Source organism: Buteo buteo, chromosome 10, assembly GCF_964188355.1.
Source record: "Buteo buteo chromosome 10, bButBut1.hap1.1, whole genome shotgun sequence".
Taxonomy (NCBI): Eukaryota; Metazoa; Chordata; class Aves; order Accipitriformes; family Accipitridae; genus Buteo; species Buteo buteo.
In genome coordinates this window covers 25,718,857-25,740,367 of record NC_134180.1, presented here as the reverse complement: position 1 = coordinate 25,740,367, position 21,511 = coordinate 25,718,857, and the positions used below count along the sequence as shown (strand labels likewise).

Here is a 21,511-nt window from a genome sequence, read left to right as displayed (position 1 = left end):
CACTGGAAATTCAGGGGTGTTGGAGCTTTCCTGGTCACGAAGAACCACCACAGCAGCCAACCCCTCCCTCCAGACAGCTTACCTCCAGGCTCCCTGTGAATCCCTGCAGGAAACTAATCCTGAAAACTTCACTCGGACACTAAGCTTGCATTGAAATCCATCTGATAACACTTGGAAGCTGCAGGAACATCACACACCCCCAAAAGGGAATTACAGATTGGTTTCAACGTGATGATCAGTTAAACCAGCACTAGAAAAGAGACTGAAACTTTGGCTATATGTTTCCTTGAAAATATTCCCTTGTGCCGCAAGTTCACTACCAGAGGCCAAGACACTTCATAGTAATATACCACGCATTCAGGAACTAAGGTTATTTTAGAGGACCACCTAGAAAGACACTTTTCTGTACTCATGGTAAGGTAGTAAAGCTCAGGCCACAGTGTCACAGCAGCATGCAGAGTCTCCTAATGCAGCTGTAAATCCAGAAAGGCCACTTTGAAGTTTCCCCCTGCCAAGGAAACTCTTGAGATATGTTACAGTCAATATGCCTCATACCTGGAAGTTCCTGAGCCATCATCCCCACCAGTAATGCTATGCACACCCCCCTCCCCAGCTAATTATTGATGGTCCAGCAGCTCTTAGCATTTTGTGTCCAAGTGAGTTTAGCCTAGGTTTTCCTTCCTCAGGATCGCAGCACGCATTCGAGTACTCCATCTCCCAAGTCACATTCAGGTCATATTCCCCCTTCAAGGTGTTTGAGGCATTGCCGTGGAGAAATCAAATTGCTCCAGCACCACCTCACAAATCATTAGCCCGATGTTTCTGGCTACAGCTGCCCAGAGCCTGGACGTGCCAGAGGCACTTGCTGCACACACATTTTCTCTCAGGTACTGTGGTGGAGTTTCCTCCAACCTCTTTGTCAACCACTGTTACAACATACAACTGAACACCACCGTTAACAAGATGTGCAATTACCCTATTTGAAATGTCTCTGCCAAGTTTATAGGACTGCAAACACACAAGGAGTTCCTAGCAGGCCTCTGTATGCTGTGGACTGGTGGAGTTAAACACCATCTCCCCTGGCCCACAGCTTTCTCATACTGATGGCATCTTCCCTACTCCTCCACTCCCCCTGCTCCTCTGCCCTGACCAGCCTTCACACAAAGGGTCATTTTAGTTTGTTTTTGTCCTACAGGAGTGAATTTCAGTCCTCAGGGCATCATATAAAGCTGTTAAGTCAGATTCCCAGTCAGCCGAAGACAGCTTTGTACAGAGCTAACAATAAAAAGGATGTTTGAAAAGCCCTTTTACTGCCAGATGAGGAATTAGGCCCATTTCACACTTGTTTAAGTTGACAAAATACTTTGTTACACTGTGAAGAACATGAAACCTCCCAGAAGCATGGCTGGGGCAGCTGCAGTGTCAATGCTGTCAGAGATTATGCTGTGTCCCCTGGCTACTCTGGGCCGTGCTAAAGAGGTACTTTAGCTCCTTTAGCCCATACACCTGATTTCAGTCACCACCCTTTATTTACAATAAACATAAGAGCACCCTTTTGGAGTAAAAGGACTGAAATAATAGGGAAGAGAGCACTCAAAACACAGGCCAGATGCGTGGCAGGCCATGAACAGGGCTGCGCGGTCACAGGCCTGTCCCTGCCATGCATTGGCCTGGCTGGGAGCCCACACGTGGGACCCAGCTCTTAGCAAGGGCATCTGCCACCAGCTCTCACATAGACGTGACCCTCCACTCTCACAGCATGGGGGGGCAGGGAAAACACATGGCATTGAATCACCCCACAGCAGCAGCAGAGAACAGGCACAGCAACACCCACAGTCCAGCTAGGATAAAGATAAGCAGCAGCTTTTTGGGTAGGAAGTGAGGCTCAGTATTTGTTGGCTTCTACAGCACTCAGGAAAATAAAGCGCAAGGAAACAAGGGGGGGTTTGTTGTTGGAGTTGTTTTACCTTTTATGCCCCTCTGCAAAACTAAGGCCACCAGACCTCCAGCATTGCCAGGCCACTCCGGTCAAGAGGCAGTGGTACCACCATTGGAGACTCGATTTATCCGCCAATACTTGTGCCCTCGGGGAGTTTCGCGGATTATCAGCTGAATTCCCACCACACAGCTAACAAGGAGGAGGATCAGACAGAGGGTAATAACATTTACCCAGGAGACTCTCACTACCAGCAACAGCAGACACCCTCACTGTAAACACATACTACACATCTAGTCATGCTGCCTAATTGTAGCATTTCCCCCAATTTGGATGAACAGCGGCAGAACCAACAAGCCGGTGCAGTTGTCCTTTTGTGTTACTCTTCACTGTATGGGATCCTTAGGATCCAACACACTTCCTGGGTTGAGAACCATGACTCCTTATGCCTGCATTTTGTAGAGAGCTCCTTGGGTCTCCAGCCACTACTGAGATCTAAAACACCAGCAAAGAGAACGAGATCCTTAACCTTGCCAGAGCATCAGTACAAAGGCTGCAGCAGCCTTCTCCATCATGTGGAGGCCCACAGAAAAAATTGCTCAAACATGAGATTTCAGCAACCGAACATGCAGAGGAACAAAACGGACATCCAAATGGCAAGTTGAAAGAGACACAGTTAAAACCAAACCACAGCAGTCTCAAAAGAGAGAAGTAACAGTCAAACATCTCCCCCTCTGAAATTATTTGGTCCCTAGCAGTTTGAAGCACTTCACACTTAAGCAGGCACATGCTCCTCCATGGCCCCACATCTGGCTGGAGTCCCACTGTGAGCAGCGTGAAAGGTTTCAGACAGAGGTATTTAGAATTTAGGGAAGAGTAAGAAAGGATGGAGCTCACTCCACTTGCATAAAACCCCTTCCTCCCATAAATGCAACCGTTCTTTTCCATCCCTGCAAGGGTCTGTGACGCAACTTGGGCTGGGGAAACTGGGACGGAAGCGCCCGCTGGAACATCGCCCCCCTCGCCTGGGATGAAGGGAGAGATGTCAAACGGCCTCGCCACCTCAGCTGGCCACAGAAATCAGTCCAGAGATTGCCAAATCCCTGTAGGAAACAACAGCAGCAAGCCCCACCAGAGCCAGGCCCAGCTTGACAAACGGCAGACTACCCAGCTCCCGGGGCAGCGGAGCTCGCAAGCAAAACACCTCAGCCGCGGTGGAAATATCACACAGGAAGGGGACTCTTCTCAATTGCCATTAATGTTAATTTAAGCTACTGAAAACACAAATAATTCCAAAACTGACTGACAGCAGATACATAGAGTACACGGCAGAGCTCAGCAAAGGTCAGGCCCCTGCAGCACAAAGCCTGGCACAAGCACACAGGAAGACCCAGCTCTCTGCTCTCAGAGCTCAAGGCGCCGGCACCCTGACTCACACCCACTATTACTCAGTGCAAGGAAGAGCATCATGGTCCAGCAGGTCCCAGCTACCCGACCACCAGGTTTGCAATATAAGGGATGTCTACAACTGCAACTGACGCTCCTGCACCAGCTCAAAGAGTTGGAACAGCTGCATAAAGAGGATCAAGACCATTTTTCACCTATTCCCTTCTCAGAAGCTGGTTTCGCCCTCCTGCCCACCTATGCATGTTGCTGTGTTTCAGAGAGGCAAAAGGCAACAGTAGAGGCAGAGCTGACAGTTTGTGAAACTGGGAATTTAGCAGGTTTAACAGATAACATAAGATCCTTTGGCTTAAATCAGGGTAAATTAATCACTAGAAGCAGCCACTGCAAGCAATTTAGACCAAGTAAATGTCTAATCTCTTCTGGCTGATCACTTAATGAAATACAATTAATTTGTTGTGGCTTTTTACTGGAATACTTAAAACTTTCCTATATGAAACACTGAAAACATCTGTTTTGCCTCTTGTCAGATGAGTGTATTCTTTTGAAGCACAGGAGTTCAGCTTCCTGTCTCTGGCACTGATACCTCTTTTTCCCCTTTGAACTTGCCCATTGAGTCTATCAGTGAGTTTTAGAAATTTATTATTCACAGGGGAAAAAAAAAAAAAGTATAAAACGCAAGGTATATCATACTGAACTGTCTATCACCTCAGAGGATTACAATTTCCCTTTACTGCTAGCTGCCTGCATTGCAGTAACTAAATCGATGGAATATATTGGCCATTTTAAATGCATGCTGCGCTGCCCTCCTGCCAGTGCCCTTGGCTGACCAGCCACCTCTGTCCTGTACACCAAGGAGGGAGCTGGCAGGACGAGCCAGCAGCCAAGGTGCTTCCTGGGCTGCTTGAGAGGAGTCCTGTCACCGCTGCAGCAACTGCTGCCAGTGTCTTGGCAAGCTGGGCCTGGGCGACCTGGGGGCAGACGTGCCCCATGCACGGTAGTATCCAGCTGGCTGGGAGATCACACACGTGTCAAAGCTGGCTGGATGGTATTAAAAGAAGGAAATAATTTCATTAGCTGTCACATTATTTTCTTTCTAGATTTGTCTTATTCAGTATTCTTTTGTTGTGTCATCTCTACTAAAAAAAAAAAAATCCAGATGAGAAGAAGCATGTTGAAACAAGCACACAAAAATGGCTTGCTTTCATCTTATTTGAAAGATTTATCACATGCTCCAGGTTGCCGTTAGGCAACATTATTCTAACAAGGTGTGGCCAGCATTTTTATAGTCTATGAAACATTTTCTTCAAGATTTATGTGCTCCCTCTATTTATAGTCCATACGTTGTGTATATTACAAACTCGTGTGAAAAAGACTCAGGAAATTTTCTGAGACTCATGTTGGGTTCTTTTTTCTTCCCCCAGTAAAGAAGTCATAGACACAACTAGATACCCATACCCAATGCATATTCAGACGCGTCTGCAGCTTTCGATGTGCAAATAGCTTTTCAAATCTGTTTCCATCACTTTATGTGCCTTATAATGCATTACAGAAGTTTACATGCCTTAAATCTATTTAGACTGCTTTATTACTCACAAGAAAAAAAAAATACTGAAAACTACCACTATCCTGTTGACAATTGGGGGAAAAAAAAAATAATTACCCTTGGCATTCTCAGAAGCCATCTCTACTGCAGGTGAAAACAGATAGACAGACAGGATGTGGCTTGGCAATGGAGTGAGCTCTAGGATTCAGCAGGGAAAATCTCTGGTATTTTAACTCTGAGCAGGCATCTCATAAGGTCCCTGCTAGAGAAGCACTTCATTGACTTACATGCATATTTCAGTGCTTTTCTAAATCAGAATTCCCTCAAAGGGCTGTATGCTGAGCTATATTTCACTATTAAGTTTAGAGTAAGACCCAAATCATAAATAAAGGCAAAATCCATTCCTGATGCGAACTGGGGTTACGCTGGAGATGAATTTGACACAACTGACCTGTTTGGTTTTTCTCTCTTATGGAAGGAAAACGCAGAGACTTGAGGAGCACTCCTTTGTCAACGTGCAACAACAGCACAGCTTGCAAATGCAGTTGCACGAGTCTCGCAATCTTTCACCCAGGGTTTATTCTAGAAACCTCTTCCTCCCTCACCCCCATCAACTGCAACAAAAGTTTTGGTTGAGGAAGAAGCAAGGCCCAGAAAAGCTGCTCTCTCCTTCATGTTGCAATATCCAATCTGAGTGTTACTATCAGCTTTTGGAAACTGACTGTATAGAAAACACAGATGAAGTTTGCATATTTTAATTTTAAACATCTCTGCTCAGCATAAGGATGAAACCTAATAAGTTGCTTTGTTTCTGCCTCATGAATTAATTCAGCCTGCTAACTGATTTGGATAAAGCATTTTGATTCCAAGTAATAAATTTGTCTTCCGGGCAGGCAAAACAACTTTTGGAGGCAAACTAACAAGTTCATCTGCTTGCCAGGAGAAGTACTTTTATAATACGTATAAGGAATAGACTTTTTCTTTTTCTAACCCTCTTGTTCCACCCATGTCTTCTAAATCAATCAGATAAATTCACCTTGTTTTTCAATGCCCTGAATCCTGATAGCTCTGCACACTTGATAGGTAATTTAATCATCGTTGGTGTGGATGAACACAAGCTCAAATTAGCTTCTGAAAGGCTTAGTCGTCCTGTAGATAGCTCTGCCTTTCCACTTTTATGCAGGAACTGAGCTTCACCAACTGGTTAGCTAGAGGTGTCATTAAAAATTTACAGAAAGAAACAAAGGTGTGCTCCAGCATCTCTCCTTACCCTTTCTACTGTTACTCTGGCAGACAAAAGGTATGGAACCTGCTTCATGAATAATGAGTCATGTAATATGCATAATGCATTTTTAATGGCACGCAGTAATAACATTGAGAGAGATATTTCCAATCTTCAGACTTGCACCACGGCCTCTCAGTAGCCTGTTCTGATTCTCCCCACATAGATCTTCTTTTCCTCCTCTTCATTTTAAATTCCCCACCTTAAAGCCATAACTTTTTCCCAGAGGTAGCCACATTTCACCCAAATCAGCAGCTGAGCTGGCGCCTGTTGCAAGCAGGGCTGGCGAGGTGGGGAACACCCTCCCATGCAGCCACGCAGGGCCCATTCAAAGGGGTTTGGGCCTGAGCAACGGCTCGACACTGGTGCCCCGAGGTATACCAGTAAGTTGCAAGACGCTCTGGGGGAACACACACTTAAACCAATAAAAACACCTGCCGAGTTTCTTCCCTTGAAGAACAGGCTTGCCACCCAGGCTGTGTCCGTGCTGCAGAGCCCTCCCACCCTGCCAGCCGCTGCCTCCCATGGCTGCCCACCCCCAGCCAGCAGGTCAGCACTAGGCTCAAACCACACTAGTTGTCCTGTTTGAAAATGAGACACTCGGGGGGAGGCAGGTACACATTTATATCGTAGTTTTAAAGGTAAGTACCAGTAACTGAGCCTCCTCAGGGCCTGCTGGAGTAAGGCCTGCCTGCCGGGAGGGAGGCTGTGCCTGGCAGGAAGAGGTCCTCCTGAGGGCAGAGGGGCTGGGGCCAGCTCCTGCACCCCGGCCACCCTGTGCCGGGTACACCCAACCAGCACTCGCTCCACCTACAACAGCAGCTTCCCTATAACATAAACATCAAGCATTGCCCCAGGGGCAGCCCCAAGCTTACCTGCATGCCTGCTGAGCTGCTCCTCAGAGCCTCCCTTGGTCTGGGCAGGGCCCAGGGCATCACCAGGCCTTCCCCATTACCACTTAGGCTTCTACAGGGATCTTCTGCATTAATTAACCCAGCATAATGGGCCTAATGTGGTCTTCAGAACACCTGGCACCTCCTGCGGTGCCTGTGCCACAGCCTCTCACCCTGACCACTGTGACTGTGTGCCACATTTCTGTTTAATAAAAGTCCTGCCTGTGAAGCCTTGGTGTGGGCAACTGTGTGTGGAAGAGCCGACCCCTGCCCAAGTGGCACATGCTGGGTTAGCCCTGCAGAGCTACAGTTCCACCACAGCCTGCAAGGGCAACCCTGCGAGGAAAGGCCTGCAGCTGAAGTTGTCAGAGGTGGCAGAAAGCAGAAGCACAGAGGGACCTGGGTGGCACCATGGCAGGTGGAGTGCCACAGCCCTCGGGTGGGCAGGGTGCCCCAGAGGCTGGGCCAGCCCAGCGGTGGCCTCTGCTCACAGGTTTTATCCAGAATAAAAGTACAAAGCTGGAAACGAGAGTATGTATCCATGTGGGCACACAAGGTTACGTGCACATGTAAAAGCCCAGGCTGCCATGCTGTGCTCTGCTGGGAAAAGGACAAGGGACCCCTCCGTCATCCTCCTGCTTCTCTTTTGTATGGGCTGCGACTGCCAGATGGAGCAAGCCCTGCTGACAAGGCAGGCAGGCAAAAGGCAATTCTGTGAGTCCTAACAGGTTTAAGTATAAATGACATACCTGCTGCTCAGGTGTCCCTACAAACTCCCAGGCACAGACATTTAATCTTGCGGGAGGACATTCAAGTTCCTCCTAGGTTAAGTGGGGAATTCAGCCAGTCTACATTTTCAAAGCAGACACTTAAAACTGCTGTTTCCCCTCTAAACCCTTTTATGGTGATAGTTCTAAGCACAGTATACCCCAGTCTTCAAAAGTGTGAAGTATTATAACTGAAATCAGTGGGAGCTGGACAAATAAATATGGCTGTGTTCTTTAATCACCAGAGCACTTGTGCAAATTCTGCTATGCCTGCATTCCCTCCTTCAATGCCATATCCCTGGCCATCACTGTGGTATATTGTTGTAACAGCTGACATTCACAAATGTGCTGAAGTTACATATTAAATAAAAATCACTCTGGACCATCCTCAATACTTTATTAACTTAAAACATTGTTCCAATAAATATGTACCAATAAACATAAGACACTCCATAAAATCTAAATAAGGACATTTACAAACCTGTCAAGAGTAAAACCAGCATTTTTTTAAACTGAGGTACATGCAGGGTCATTTAAGGCAAATTCAGTCAATTATACTTTTATAACGATTCCTGCCCACCTCAGCTGAGTTTCCCTTTAAAAATTAAAAAACAAAAACAAATATACAAATGATGCTATTGAGTAGCTATTTTCCAGTTATTAGAACAAGCCCAGAGTGCAGAAGCCAGTAATGGTTCTGGACAGAAAGTCTGTGCCTCCCTGGTGCTCCTGCCCTCCTCAGTCAGGATCACTTGTTGGATGGGTTTCCAGTTACAAGGCGTAACTCTGTGCTTTGGCCTTTCCACTTGTCTTTCACAAGCTTCCTTCTCCCCAGTGGATGCAGCAAGAAGTAACCCCTCATGCCTCAAACGCACACGCACACAGCCAGGCCTTGCACAGAGAGATGGCTCTGGGAGGATAGAAAGGGCCTCTCTATAACTGTTAATGCAGCCCCTGATTTGCACCAGAATAAGTGAGAGCAGGATTAGGCTCAAGCTGGTACCCTTGCTTAAAAACCAGCAAGATGTGAAACTGCACGGTTCAGTCCTGATCCTCCAGGTTTTTCTGACAGGAAACCAAGAGTGAAGCCATTCAGCACTGCAACTCAACCAAGGCAAGCGCTCCTTACACCACATGCTGATGGCTCTCTGTCATTACCATGTAAACACTGTTATAGCCATGTTTCCCTGCAAGGTGATTCAAGCTACTGAAAACTTCTGGGGGTTCATCTTGGCCATGGGAAAAATATTTTCCAGCTTACAGATATCTGGTAGCTTATCCGTCTTTGGAGTATCAGGCTTCATATCTAACAGGCTTATTTTCCAGTGTTATTTCAGAAACAGAGAGGGGAAGAGAAAGAGAGAAACCCCAGCCTTTAATTTCCTCTTTCACAGTCATTCGGGTTGAGCTATCAATGCATGGCCCTGTCCTCTTCTTTCCTCTCCAAGCTCCTGGTCAGAAAGGTAATGCCAGGGTCTGTGCTCAGGACAGAGCTTGGGTCCAGCGGGGCAGCCAAGGGAGTCTGTTCTCATAGTGTTGTAGGTGTTTTCCATATTGCAGATGTGAGTCATTTCAGGCCGTGCTGTGTCTCCCGGTGTCTCCGTAAATCCACCTTTCGTTGGAAGCCTTTGCCACACAGATCACAGCCAAAGGGCTTGAAGCCTGTGTGCTTCCGACTGTGGGTGATGAGGTTGGAGCTCTGACTAAAGGCTTTTCCACACACCTGGCACTTGTGAGGCTTCTCACCTGCAAGCAGAAGGCAGGAGAGAAAGGGTGTGAAAGAGGCAACATGCGGCTTATGCCGGACCAGAGCAAACACACACTGGGCCTTAAAGCTAATCAAGGGGATTCCTGTGTGATTACCAAAGAAGTCATCCTTACAAAAAACATGCAATTGGGAGCCCCAAAGCATTAGCTGAGCATGCACTGCAGATGAGCAGGCCTGGACTTGGCTGCACCTCCATCGGCCCAGTATAGTCCTGGCAGCAGCCTGAAGCACAGAGTGCTCTGAGGACACTGCAACTTGTGAACACATTTGGCTGCATGGGCTCTGTGTGATTCAAACTGGTTTTGTGTCCTAGAAACATGAGGAACTCCTGGAAAGACCCTCAGGTCATGGTGAATCCCTGACATCAATTATTATAGCATAAGCACGGGGGCAGGTGGAATAGATAGATGGAGGTTGTTAAGCCAAACCCAGTGAGCTGGGGTCTCTCCCCAAAGAAGGCATGAGGGCCCTAAAGTGAACCCTGAAGGGCAGGGTTCATCCAGACATCTGCTCTTTTCTGTTACCCACACTGAAATGCTAGCAGTCACCCAAACTAGCCCTGAAGTTCTCCTGCAGAGAATAAATGGGAATAAATCCAGCCTCTGGAACTTCTCCTACAGAGGGGTCAGTGGCAAAACTCCACTGGCCTCCAAGGGAGCAGGATCTCAGTGCATTTTCATAGTGTTTATTATCAAATAACATATAAAAGGGAACCCAACCACAAAACCAAGCCTGATTTTCAGAGTGGCTTTGCACCTGCAGAGCCCACTGACTTCAGCTGGAGCAACAAACTCTTTGCAAGTTTGAAGATCAGATTCTTAGAAACATAAAATAATACAAAGTGTGCTGAAGGCTCAGTTCACAAGTGTATGCTGCATATGAAAGGGATCCCTGATTCAGTTAAGGACCTGGTTTTATATTAGCAATTTAAAAGCCCAGGCACAGTTTCTGATCTCACAACAAAATAATGGTTTTGATTGATTCACAATTTGGCTGAAATTCTACTTAATCAAGCCTCATTTGAAAAAGTTACTATGGAAATACTTTTTACATTGCTTCCTAAATACTTCATTTTCATCCAGCAAACATCTGGTGGAAAATCTTTCTAAGTAACATTTATTGTTCACTGCTTGTCATCTAAAAAAGTCACAACCAAGCAGCGCTACATATAATGCCATCTTTCTACATATTTGCCATTTTTAGGCTTCATCAATGATATCTGCTAGTGGTCACTATCCAGAAACAGGATTTTGGTCATCTGAACCTTGGGTTTGGCCAGTACAGCTGTTATTTCGTGTCTACAAATGCTTCTGCATCTCACACATCATTCATTTCCCTCTACTTTAAGTGAATGGTGCAGGTCTGAAAGGCAAGATTTTCTTTTAAAGATTTCTGACAAACCTGCCTTCTCACTGAATGGTATTTTTAAAACAATTTCCTTTGGTGATTCACTTGCACTTTATTAGTTTCCATGTTTGTTACTAACAGTGAAACTTGAGAACTCTGCACCTCTCCTTCCATTCTGTATCAAACTGCAGCTATTTCTCAGAAAGTCTGGGTGGAAGTGCAGACAATCTCTGAACAAATATTTAGATTAAGAGTTGGACCCTAGGCCCTCCAATTTAGTGTTTGGTCTAGAGGAGGAGACTCCTGTTGTTCCTATTGTAAATTGGTAGATCCTGCAAAAAAAAATGCTGCAATTAAATTCACCTGTCATTTTCCAGGGATCTCAGCTGTAAATCAAGGCTACATGAATATAATACTCTACAAATCGTCTTACACAAAAGCCCTTTGAATAAACATTGGTGGATCCCATTAAGGGAACACTGATTGGATTGTGAGGATTTGGGTTATTTTGCAGCTGCTGTTCATAAAACCACATTCAAATCACCCTTCTTTGCAAGAGTAGAGCTCAGATAGCATGAATAGCAGCAGGGCAGTGAGAAGCATGGGGAGATGCATGCATTGTCCCATCTGAGGAGGAATGGACTGCTGCAGAGAGACCTCTTCAGAGACCCGCCCTTATGGTTGGAGCTGAACACCAGCAGCTGCAGGGCTGACCTGTGTGAATGAAGGTGTGTTTCTTCATATCGGATTTCTGGTGGAACCGCTTCCCACAGTACTGGCACGGATAGGGCCGAGTGTCCGAGTGGATTAGCAGGTGGGTGGACAGAGTAGAAGATCTCTTGAAACTCTTGCCACAAATCTTACAATCAAAGCTGCGTTCCTGCAGAGAGAGGAGCCCAAACACAGTTACACCACACCAGCGATCCCACCAGCAACAAACTGCCCAGCAGCACATCAGTGTTGCTCCTTCTGCCTTACCAAGCACTTCCACTTCTCCAGAGAGCTGGACTGGCCTGCAGAGACGCTAACACTAGCATGATAGCACCACGTGATAAAAAAGATAATGCACCCTCTCCCAGTGCTGTGCACCACCCCTCACAGAAATTTAATTGAACAGCTTTTCCTGCTGGCAGGAATGGCCAGGTGGGAGCAGCCCTGACTGGGCAGACTCTGCCTGCACATTTCAACAGAGCCCAAGACATGATCACTCCACTGGGAAGCCCAACAGCTGCAGCACTGTTCAGAGGCCACCTCTCCACTGTACACAGGGAAGTGGGTGCTGAGGTCTACTTGGGTCTCCTGGGAAATCTCTGTGGCAGGCTGACTTCTGCTGGCAGGGTAACAATTAACTGCTTATTTGTAGTTCCATTGAAATTCAAGTGAAAGGTACCTAGACCACCTGAGGATAACAGCTTTTTGGCTTACCACTTTAACATATCAAAACAAATGCATTAAGACCTTGCTGTCTCTCTCCTCGCTCCCCACACTCCTCTCTACCACTTTCTTCCACCATAAATCATCTCTTCTTTCCATCCCTTAACTACCATCACACCTTCCTCTTCCTGCTATGCTTTCATACAATCACCTTAGTTTATTTGGCTTTTAATGCACTCTCCCTGAAATGCCGTCCCCTCCATGGATGCAATACGCAGTGCTGCTCTTTCCACCATTATTTAATGGGTGATGAGGTATTTCCCCTCACTGTGCGCTCTGCTGTTGCACACTCATGAAATTGTAAATAAAACAGTTAGCAAAAAACCACTGCTGTAACTCTATCCTCTAAAAGCCAATGTGAAGAAGGAAGATTTGCCAAATCAAGTGGGTGGGTGAAGGGGAAATATGGCACAATATCAGCAGGTGGAAAATGTTACAAGTCCTCCTACCAAAATTAACTACCATATTCTTTTGGTGTGTGACTCAGAGTGTGTCGAGACGGGTGAAGTCTGTGCTCTATACCTGACTGGTCGTTCAGATGTTCCCTGCACAGACACAATGACTACAAACAAGGGAGGACTCACTTCTTTGGGGGAGGGGAGGAGAAAGAATGAGAAGAGCTGTGTCAAAAGAAAGCACAGTGCGTTGCTTTAGCTGTTAAAGAAAGTCCACATCCACATTGCAACTTCCAGCTCCGAGAGTGAAAATTTATTATTTATTATCTGTTACTTCTGGAGTGCCAAAAGTGCCTATTGCTTAATACAGATGCACGCAAGGTCTGCGAAATGGAAACAAAGCCTGTGTTCTTTAATTTGTTGATTTGCTCCTTTGCTCACTAGCTGCCCACCATTTCCTCTGCCTGCCACCATATTCTTCACCCACAACTGCCCACTGCAGCCCTACCATGTTCTCTTCCTCTCCTCAGTTTAGATGCCCACCTACAGCCCTGTGACTGCCTTCATGGCTTCCCCAGAGCCAGCTGAAGCAAGCAGCTGGCCCTGGCCCTTGGACCTTCATCCTGGCAGTCCGCCCCGCTCTCACCTGTGAGTGCACGGCCTTGTGCTGCTCCAGGCTGACTGCATGGCCGAAGGTCTTGCCACACATGTCACAGGCAAAGGGCCTCGTGCCACTGTGTGAGCGGCGCACATGTACCTCAAGGCCATGCGGCGTGGAGAAGACCTGAGGGGAGAGAGCACACAGGGTCAGGCTTGCCAGGGAGAAGGGGCTGGGGAAGAGTCATAACCAGCATAGGAGAAAGGGATCCCTACCTTGCTGCACTTGACACACTTGTAAGAGCCAGTGCTGATGAGCAATGGGCGGCACAAGAGGTCTGACTCCACTTTGATGCCACCTCGCCCCTTCTCTTGCTGCAGCCCGGGCTGCGTCTCGGCATAGAGTCCGGGTGCTGCTGCCGGCGGCCGCTCAAACAGCCCTGGGCCTGGGGAGCCGAAGTCACCATAAAGTCCGAGGGAAGAGCTACACTCTGCACTGTAGAGGGCAGGCTCAGAGCCTCGCTCGCAGAAGAGCCCCAGGGCTGAGGTTCGCTCCAGTGTCGGGCAGGGTCTGTAGCTTTGCACAAGGTGCCTCAGCTCAGAGCCACCCAGGCTGTTCCACATGTATGGTTTGAAGGGCACCGAGAAGGGGGGTGCTTCATCTAGGGATGGACACACAGATCGCTCTGAGGCTGCAGAAACACAAGGGCATAGGAATTAGTGTGCCTCACAGTCCAGCCACTATCGTGGTGCAGAATCATCTCAGCACTCAACTTGTGCCCAGAGCCCTGTACTGCACATTAAGGCTGCCCTTTCATCTCTAATGGGAGAACATTTTATATTGCACAGTAGGGTCTGTGCATCCAGTACTACATACTCACCTGCTGTCACAGCCAAACTATTTAAAGCAGCCACCGATTTTGTCTGCCTCCGTCTCTGGGTGCCCAGGTGTGTACACACTGATCTGACTGTTGAGACACTAAACAACTCAGTCTGCAACTTCCTTTGGTTTTATCTGCAGCTCCCCAGAAAAGCGTATCTTACTTTGTCCCAAGATGGGCATCAAAGCTGACAGTCCATGTTTAAGCTCTGATGTAGATCCCACATATCCATATAGAAAATATGATATTACAGAGGTGTCAGAAGGAGCAAGTGTGCCGAGATTTACCTGTTCAACAAAACTAAAAACTGCTTGTTGCACAATTTAATGCCCAAATCTAGTCTCTCAACTTCATGCCACAACTGTCTGTAACTGTACTACAGCATAATTGAAATAAAGAACAGCTTCTGAGGTGCTTGAATATCATGTCTCAATTTTTCAGAAAAAAAGATAAACTAAAATCAGTCCTCATCTGAAAGAAAATCATGGTTGTTTCAAATTGCTCCGAGTTTCTCCAGATAAAGAAACTGAGCCCACCTAAAACATAGAGCTTTGCAAAACCATCGGTATGGACTGCCTTAAAAATCAAAGAGACAAAAAGATTTTCCTAGCAGTCATAATCAAAGCGATCTTTCACCAGGACAGGCTCAGATGGCTTCAGTTGGCTCTGACAGGCTCACCTTTGGCAATGGCATCTGACCAAGGCAGTGGGCACCAGAAGATGAATCACAAGATGAGGGCCCACAGTGGAGTCTGATGCAATGGAGTCAAAGGAACACAGCCTTTGAGATCAGTGTCTAAAGGCACAAACGCTCAGGGAGCCTCACATAGAGGAAAGCACAGTTGGGCAGGGAACATGAGGGACCAGACTCCAATTGCGTCTGTCAGAGATGCTGATTAATGCCCGAGATGCTCTGCTTTCACTCTTCATCACAACAATCAGCAGCACTGGGAGAGACAACTGTCTCCACCGGACAAGTGTTTTACTGAACCAAGGAAAAGGTGAACCAATTAACTGCTGAAGTGCCGATGCCTTCATAGAGATATTGACACCCCTTACAACTTGGGCTTCCAGAATAACCTCCCTTACCCAAAAACTCATCCACCCACAATTTCTCTTTTGCTTTTTCTCATTCCTGTCAGCTTCACAGTTCCCATGGCTTTCTCAGCCTTCGGCAAACCAAAATAACCAGGGGCAGGCTTGGGAAGGAAGGCATGATGTGTTAGGCTATCCATTTGGATAGGCAGGTGGTCACTGAGGGTTACAGAACGGAGTGGGAAATGAGGTGAAAATTGAGCTTTGAATGACTTGACTGTTTCCTATCTTTTACATAATTTCAGATGTCAACAGTCTCAAATTCTTCCAGTGAAATCAGTGGTCTTTTGGTTGGAAATATATGCGCACGTACCAAATGGGACATTTGAACAGAGCGATGAAATCAAATTAGCTGACATGGTGCTGAGCATGATTTTTCCTGTTCTGCACTGACTGCAAAGTTGTGGTCAGCATCACATCATCTATTTTGTGTCTTTGCAACCAGTTTCAGTGTTGCCATCTCTCACGATTTTATCGCAAGATTCAAAACTATCTTAAAGCCCCAGCTCTTGAAACTGCATGATTTCATCAGGTCCTCAGCTTTCCTTTTGTTTGCTTGTTCTCATTTTAACTTTTTTTTTCCTTCTTAAAGTCAACTTCTAGCCCAGACTGTAAAGAAAAGCGTGAAAACGTAAACCCTCAATATTTCAACACTAGAACTGAATATCCATAAGGTATTACTTACAATCTTGATTCCTAAGCCAGTCCATTGAGTGAGAGGAGAGGGAAGACTGACCTGATTTTTGAGCCCTTGGAATTGGCAACACCAGACACGGTAAACACTGCACCACAGATCAGTTTGCATGCAATGTTTCTTCTATCACCTCACATGCTTTGGAGACCTCTCAAGCACAAGTGCAGGGGAGCCTCTCATGCTATACTTCTCAGGGGCAAGCTCAAGCCATCCGAGACCTGTACCCAGTGTCAAGGCGACCTGCAAACCCTGCTCTGCCACACTGCAGGGCACGTCCCTCTGCCCCCCCTCAGCTCCACAGCATCTAGGCTTCAAAGGGGTGAGCAGGGAGGGAGAGACCGATTGTCCCTCCTCTTCCTAGCAATTCTGTGCTGCTTTTACATAGACCACTTCTGGGAGAAAAAACATTAATGGAAGGCAAGGCAAACTCAACCTGAAATGGTTGGGAACAGATTGATATGCACAGCAAAGAAAGATTCAAGTGTCCTCCACAGACCACAAAACACCACACTTCTGCACAACTCCATCATACCCACTAAAAGCCTCCAAGACTGCAGCATCAACAGGCTAATATACTGCTGCACTGAGCTATCAGGCACCTGTATATGCAAACGCATGTGATTACAGACACACGTAGAAAGTGAGGTTAAATAACAAAGTGATTTGCACTGATGGAGTCAACAACGTATTAGTGTTAACAGGTATTGTGTCTGTGCATGCCCGCCTGGATTGGCAGCACAGCACTCAAAAATAAACCTGAAATCTGCATTTCACTGCATATTGAATTGCAACCTGCACCTACGTTCACTTCTAGGGATAAGGGAGTGATAGTACTACTCACTGCACCTGCCCTGAGCATGATTTAGAAACATAAATTTCTCATCTGCCCTGCCTGTCAAAGCACAGAAACTGTGCCCCACCCAGACAAACACAATCATAGAAATCCAGTCTCTCACCAGTGCGTCTTGCAGAAGTGACCTAGGCACAAATTCCGGGGGGGGGGCAGGGGGGCAGCTGTGGGAGAAAGGCCAACTATCTAATCCTGGCCACTGCCTTCATCATTAACGTAACAGCACCTCTCTCAAAGCACCTAGGTTCATTTAACAAAGCTCTTTCCTTACAGTACTTGGCAGTCCCTGACCTTCCCGTTCCTCCTGTGAATGGGATCAGATAGTACCAGGACCACCCTCCCCCACTGCCCCTGAAAAATCTTGGTCTGGGGACGTAACCCTCATTTTGCAAAAATACCTTCCCTGGGTAGCTGGAAGGTTGGCTGGGAGCTAATGAATCCCACAGCAGAGGAAGAAATTAGTGGGGAGGATGAAAAAGCAGAGCCGCCCTGGTAAATACCTGCTCCATTTTACATCTTTTAGACACCTTGTGAAAACGGTCTGTTTTCCCTACAGAAATTGTAATTATTTGGGGAAGGAGGAGCAGGACAAATTCGTGAGAACCAAAATTACACACATTGCTACATTTTGTGCAGAAATATTAGCAAAAGAGAGACTGCTGCATTGCTGCATTTGGTCCGGTCTGTCATTTGCACAGACTGAAACTGTCCCGTGGCTGGCTGTGATGATACTGGGCAGCATTTTGAACGGCCCCTCAAAGGGCTTTAGGACTCTTAAAGGAGGGAGAGGGTTTAAAAATGCAAACCTGCATCATTACAATCAGCCGCTGATATGCAAGGACACTATGATGACAAAGTGAGAAGATCGGTGGGGAAACGGGAGTATTCGTTTGCTGGCATCTGCTGTCAGTTGGTAAAGCTGAGACAATTTTTCCTTTGCTAAACCAGAAATTGTTCTTTTTTCCAGCTGTCACTTTTTAACCGAGGCAATAAAAAGTGGGTTTTATATATACATATTTTTGTTATAAAATGACACCATTGTATTTTTAAACGAGATAAGTGTTCTCGCCAGGCTGGGGACAGCATCTCCCACTGCTCCAACCACATCAAAGGCAGGACGAGGGAGCTAGAGACAGGCACTGCAGCCATAAGTGTGAGTTTCCTGGATTTGGGGTGTTTAAATCTGACCATCATTATTTTCCTCTGTTTTTTACGAATGCGTTTTTAGAAAAGCGGGAAAAAAAAAAGAGAGTGAAAGACCGAGAGAGAGAATGGGGGGAGGGAGGGACGGAGAGGGAGAGATCCTTTTCATAGGCAAGAGTCAAGAAATAACCTGAAAGGGAGTTAGGGAAAAGGTCTAGCAGGTAGTACAAAACACAAAGTCAATGCTGTTTACTACAGGTATATACATAGCCTAATAGAAATTTTTACTGTCTTAAAAAACTTCTGAGCGCCAGGTAGCAGGACCTTGTCGGAAAATGCCAGGCCCTTTAAAACCTAACTGGCTTCCCTCTAGCAATTAATCAGAAACAAAAAAATCAACGCCCGATGGCATCACAACTTTCCTACAGCCTGTCACCCACTGCTCCCTCAGCAGTGGGAGACGGGCTGGAAAAGCAACCCAAAAGAGATAACCTGAAAACGAGTGGAAAAGGCAAATCTGCGTGGGAAAAGGCAAATCTGTCCCTTCCACTCGTTTTTGACGGCAGCGCCCAGCCATAAGACATTGCCCCATGGCACCGACACAGACTCGCAGTCAGACCCTCGCCCAGCGATGCTTGCCCCGGTCCTACCTGGCGAGACGGAGGGCGAGGGAGGTCTCCAGAAATCCTCAAACTCGGACACCCTGTCACAGACGCTGCCCTCGCAGCTGGGCGCCGACTCGGAGGTGCCATCGGCAGCCTCGGTAAGGTGGGATTCCGGGGAGAAGCGCCCCTGGGAAGGCTCCGGATCGGGCAGGACGGTGCGGCACAGCCCCGCGTCCTCGGGGATCTTGCTGTCTGCAGGATAAAGGGGGGGAGGGGGCTCCTCAGTGCCGGTCAGCGGTGGGAGCCAGCCACCTCCCGCGGCGGCCCCGCTCCCACCAAGGTGTGCTGCCAGCCCCGCTCCAGCCCCGCACTGGCCCCTCCGGCGTCCCGCGGGGTCTGCGGTGTCGGGGGGCTGCACAGCTACCGGCCGGTGCCCGTGCCGCTGGCAGCGGGGCAGTGCGGGCGGGTGGGCTGTGTCCGCCGCAAGCGAGGCTGCGACCGACGGACTCCTACCTGCACAGATCTGGGCTAGCACCGTCTCCAGCCGCAGGCTGTAGTCCTCGTCGGCGGAGCGGGGCTGGTGGTAGCTGTGCGCTTTCTTGCTCTTCACTAGGAAGGACCTCGGCATGGTGGGGTGCTGCCACGGCCGGCGCGGCCGCACTCCCTCTCCAAAAGCCGGGCACGGCGGCGGCGAGCGTCACCCCCGACTCTCCCGCGGGGCGGCGGCGGGGAGGCGACCTGCGGGGAGGCGCCGAGCCCGCCGGTGAGGGCCGGGGGCGCCGGCCGGGAGGGGCCGCTCGCCGGGGGCGGCGCGCCAGGTGGCGGCGCGCAGGTGGCTCCGGCCGCCGCCCCCGGCCCCGCTCGCCTCGCTCCCCCCCCGCCCCCTTCTCGGAGCGCAGCTACTCAGCCTCCCGCCGCCCGCGGCCAACGCTGCCCTCCCCCCTCCCCCGGGTACCCCTGGGGCCGCCCCGGCCACGCACCGGCGGCCCGACGGCGAGCGGTGCCCGGCCCGTCGGAGGAGGGGTGCCGGCCCGACGGCGGCTGCCGGATCGCGGGGAACAGGCCACAGCAGCGGCCGGGCACCCTTCCTCGGACAAGCGGGGCCTGAAGCAGCCGGGGGGGGCGGTCATGTGCACCCCTGTCCCTCCGCAGGAGCGCCGCCGCACTCGGCGGAGTGGGCGCACCGCGCCTCCATGTTTGCGTCCGCGCCGGCAGCCGCGGCAGAAGCGGCGGCAGCAGAACCCACCCCGAAACGGCTTATCGCTCCCCGCCACCCAGAACGGGCTGGACGGCGCAGGGCTGCCGACGAGACAGGCAGGAGAGTCGTTAGAAACCCGACAGCCTAAACCCGACGCCTGAGAGGCTGTTGCTGTCGGAGGGACTGATTCACCCATCCAGCCCGAACCACGATAAGGCGAAAACGAACAAAACGGAATCTCTCCTGCAGCCTGCAGCTGTTGGCGCCACGGCACCTTGCAGCTGCGGGCACCGAAAGCCGGGGCGGGGAGAGAGACGAGGTGGGAAACCTCCGGGGGGGGGCCCTGCGGGGAGCCGAGGGAGACAGGGACCGCGTTAACCAGAGCTGCCCCGAGCCTGCTCCTCGACGAAGGCGGGCGAGGTTCACTCGAACCCGTCCAGCGCCGGGCCGCCTCTGCCGTGACACTTGACACTTTGCCACAAGCGAGTTTAAACCACGTTTGTTTGGTTCTTTTGGGGGACTTAGGGGGGTTGCTTTTTTTAATATATATTTTTTTTAATTTCCCTCCCGTCAGTGGCCTCGGGTTTGCGAACGGGGAAAGGAGGGAATGGGCCCGGCCCCGCCTGCACCGGCCGGAGCGGAGGCCGTCAGTGAGGCCGGAGGACCTTGCCCCGCAGGTGGCGACCCTGGCTTCGCCGCGAAGCACCAGCCCGCCCGCGCCCGACGGGGGCAGGGCCGCTCCGCGCCGCCGGGGGAGGCACCGCCCCCGGGCACGGCGGCGGGCGGGCGGGTGGGAGCGTTGCTGCCCAGGCCCACCTGCGCCTCAGTTCATCCTTGAGCGGGGGCCGGCAGCTAGCGGGCCCGCGCAGAAGGGGGGCGAGAAATCAAAGCGGCCCGATAACGCGTCGCCCTCCCCGACAGCAACGGCAGCCGCAGCCCTGGGGGGGGGCTGCGGGCGCCGGCGCCGCTTCTGCCGCGCGTTTTTCGTCCCGGCGCGGCGCTTTTCCCTCCAAAAGCCACGCCGCGGAGGCGCGGCCGCACTCCCCCCCGCCCCGCCGCCCAAGGCCGGAGCCCTGCCAGGCTGGGGCTGGGCCCGGGCCCGTGGGAAGGCGAGTCCCGCTGCCCACCTGGCCGCCGCTCCGCCGCGGGCACCTGCCCCCGCTCGCCTCCCGCCGGCCGTTGGCCCGAGGGCCGCGCGCGGCCGCCGCTGGCGCCTGGCGGCACGCGGGGCTCGCGCCCGCCAACGGCCGCCACTGTGGGGGCGCGAGGCCGGCGCCACCCCCAGGCGCCACGGCTGAGGCAGGGCCGGAGCGGCGCGGGGGGCCGGCGGCGAGGAGAGGAGAGGAGAGGCGAGGGGTCGCTGACACCCCGGCCCGGCCGCCGGCAGCTGCCTACGCGAGGCGAGAAAAGCAAGAGCGCTTACCCATTTGGAGGGGAGAAGGAAGCTGGGCTGCAGACGGGGTTTGCGCCGCAGCCTGCTAGTTTGGGTGACTTTAAATTTAGCCTCCCTTTAAGGAGCAATGGTGCTTGAGTTGGCTTTTTTTTTTCTTTTCTGTCTCTCTCAACTCCTTCAGAGCTCGGCCCCCTAAACCACAAATTCCACTTCCTGAGCGTTAGGAGCTTCTGCAAGAACAAAAAAAAAAAAAAAAAAAACTTTAAAAAAAAAAAAAAGCCAG

General features: G+C 49.9%; 1 protein-coding gene across 1 annotated transcript; it reads right to left on the bottom strand.

The window, feature by feature from the left end:
- Window positions 1-8,213: 8,213 nt before the first annotated feature.
- Window positions 8,214-19,265, bottom strand: GFI1 (growth factor independent 1 transcriptional repressor). The gene is made up of 6 exons (XM_075037564.1): window positions 19,119-19,265; window positions 18,683-18,833; window positions 13,646-14,061; window positions 13,419-13,556; window positions 11,658-11,823; window positions 8,214-9,574 (listed from the first exon to the last, which is right to left on the bottom strand). Exons 1-6 carry the CDS (start codon window positions 19,263-19,265, stop codon window positions 9,396-9,398), a joined length of 1,197 nt encoding a protein of 398 aa, XP_074893665.1. The 3' UTR covers window positions 8,214-9,395.
- Between the last annotated feature and the right edge of the window lie 2,246 nt (window positions 19,266-21,511).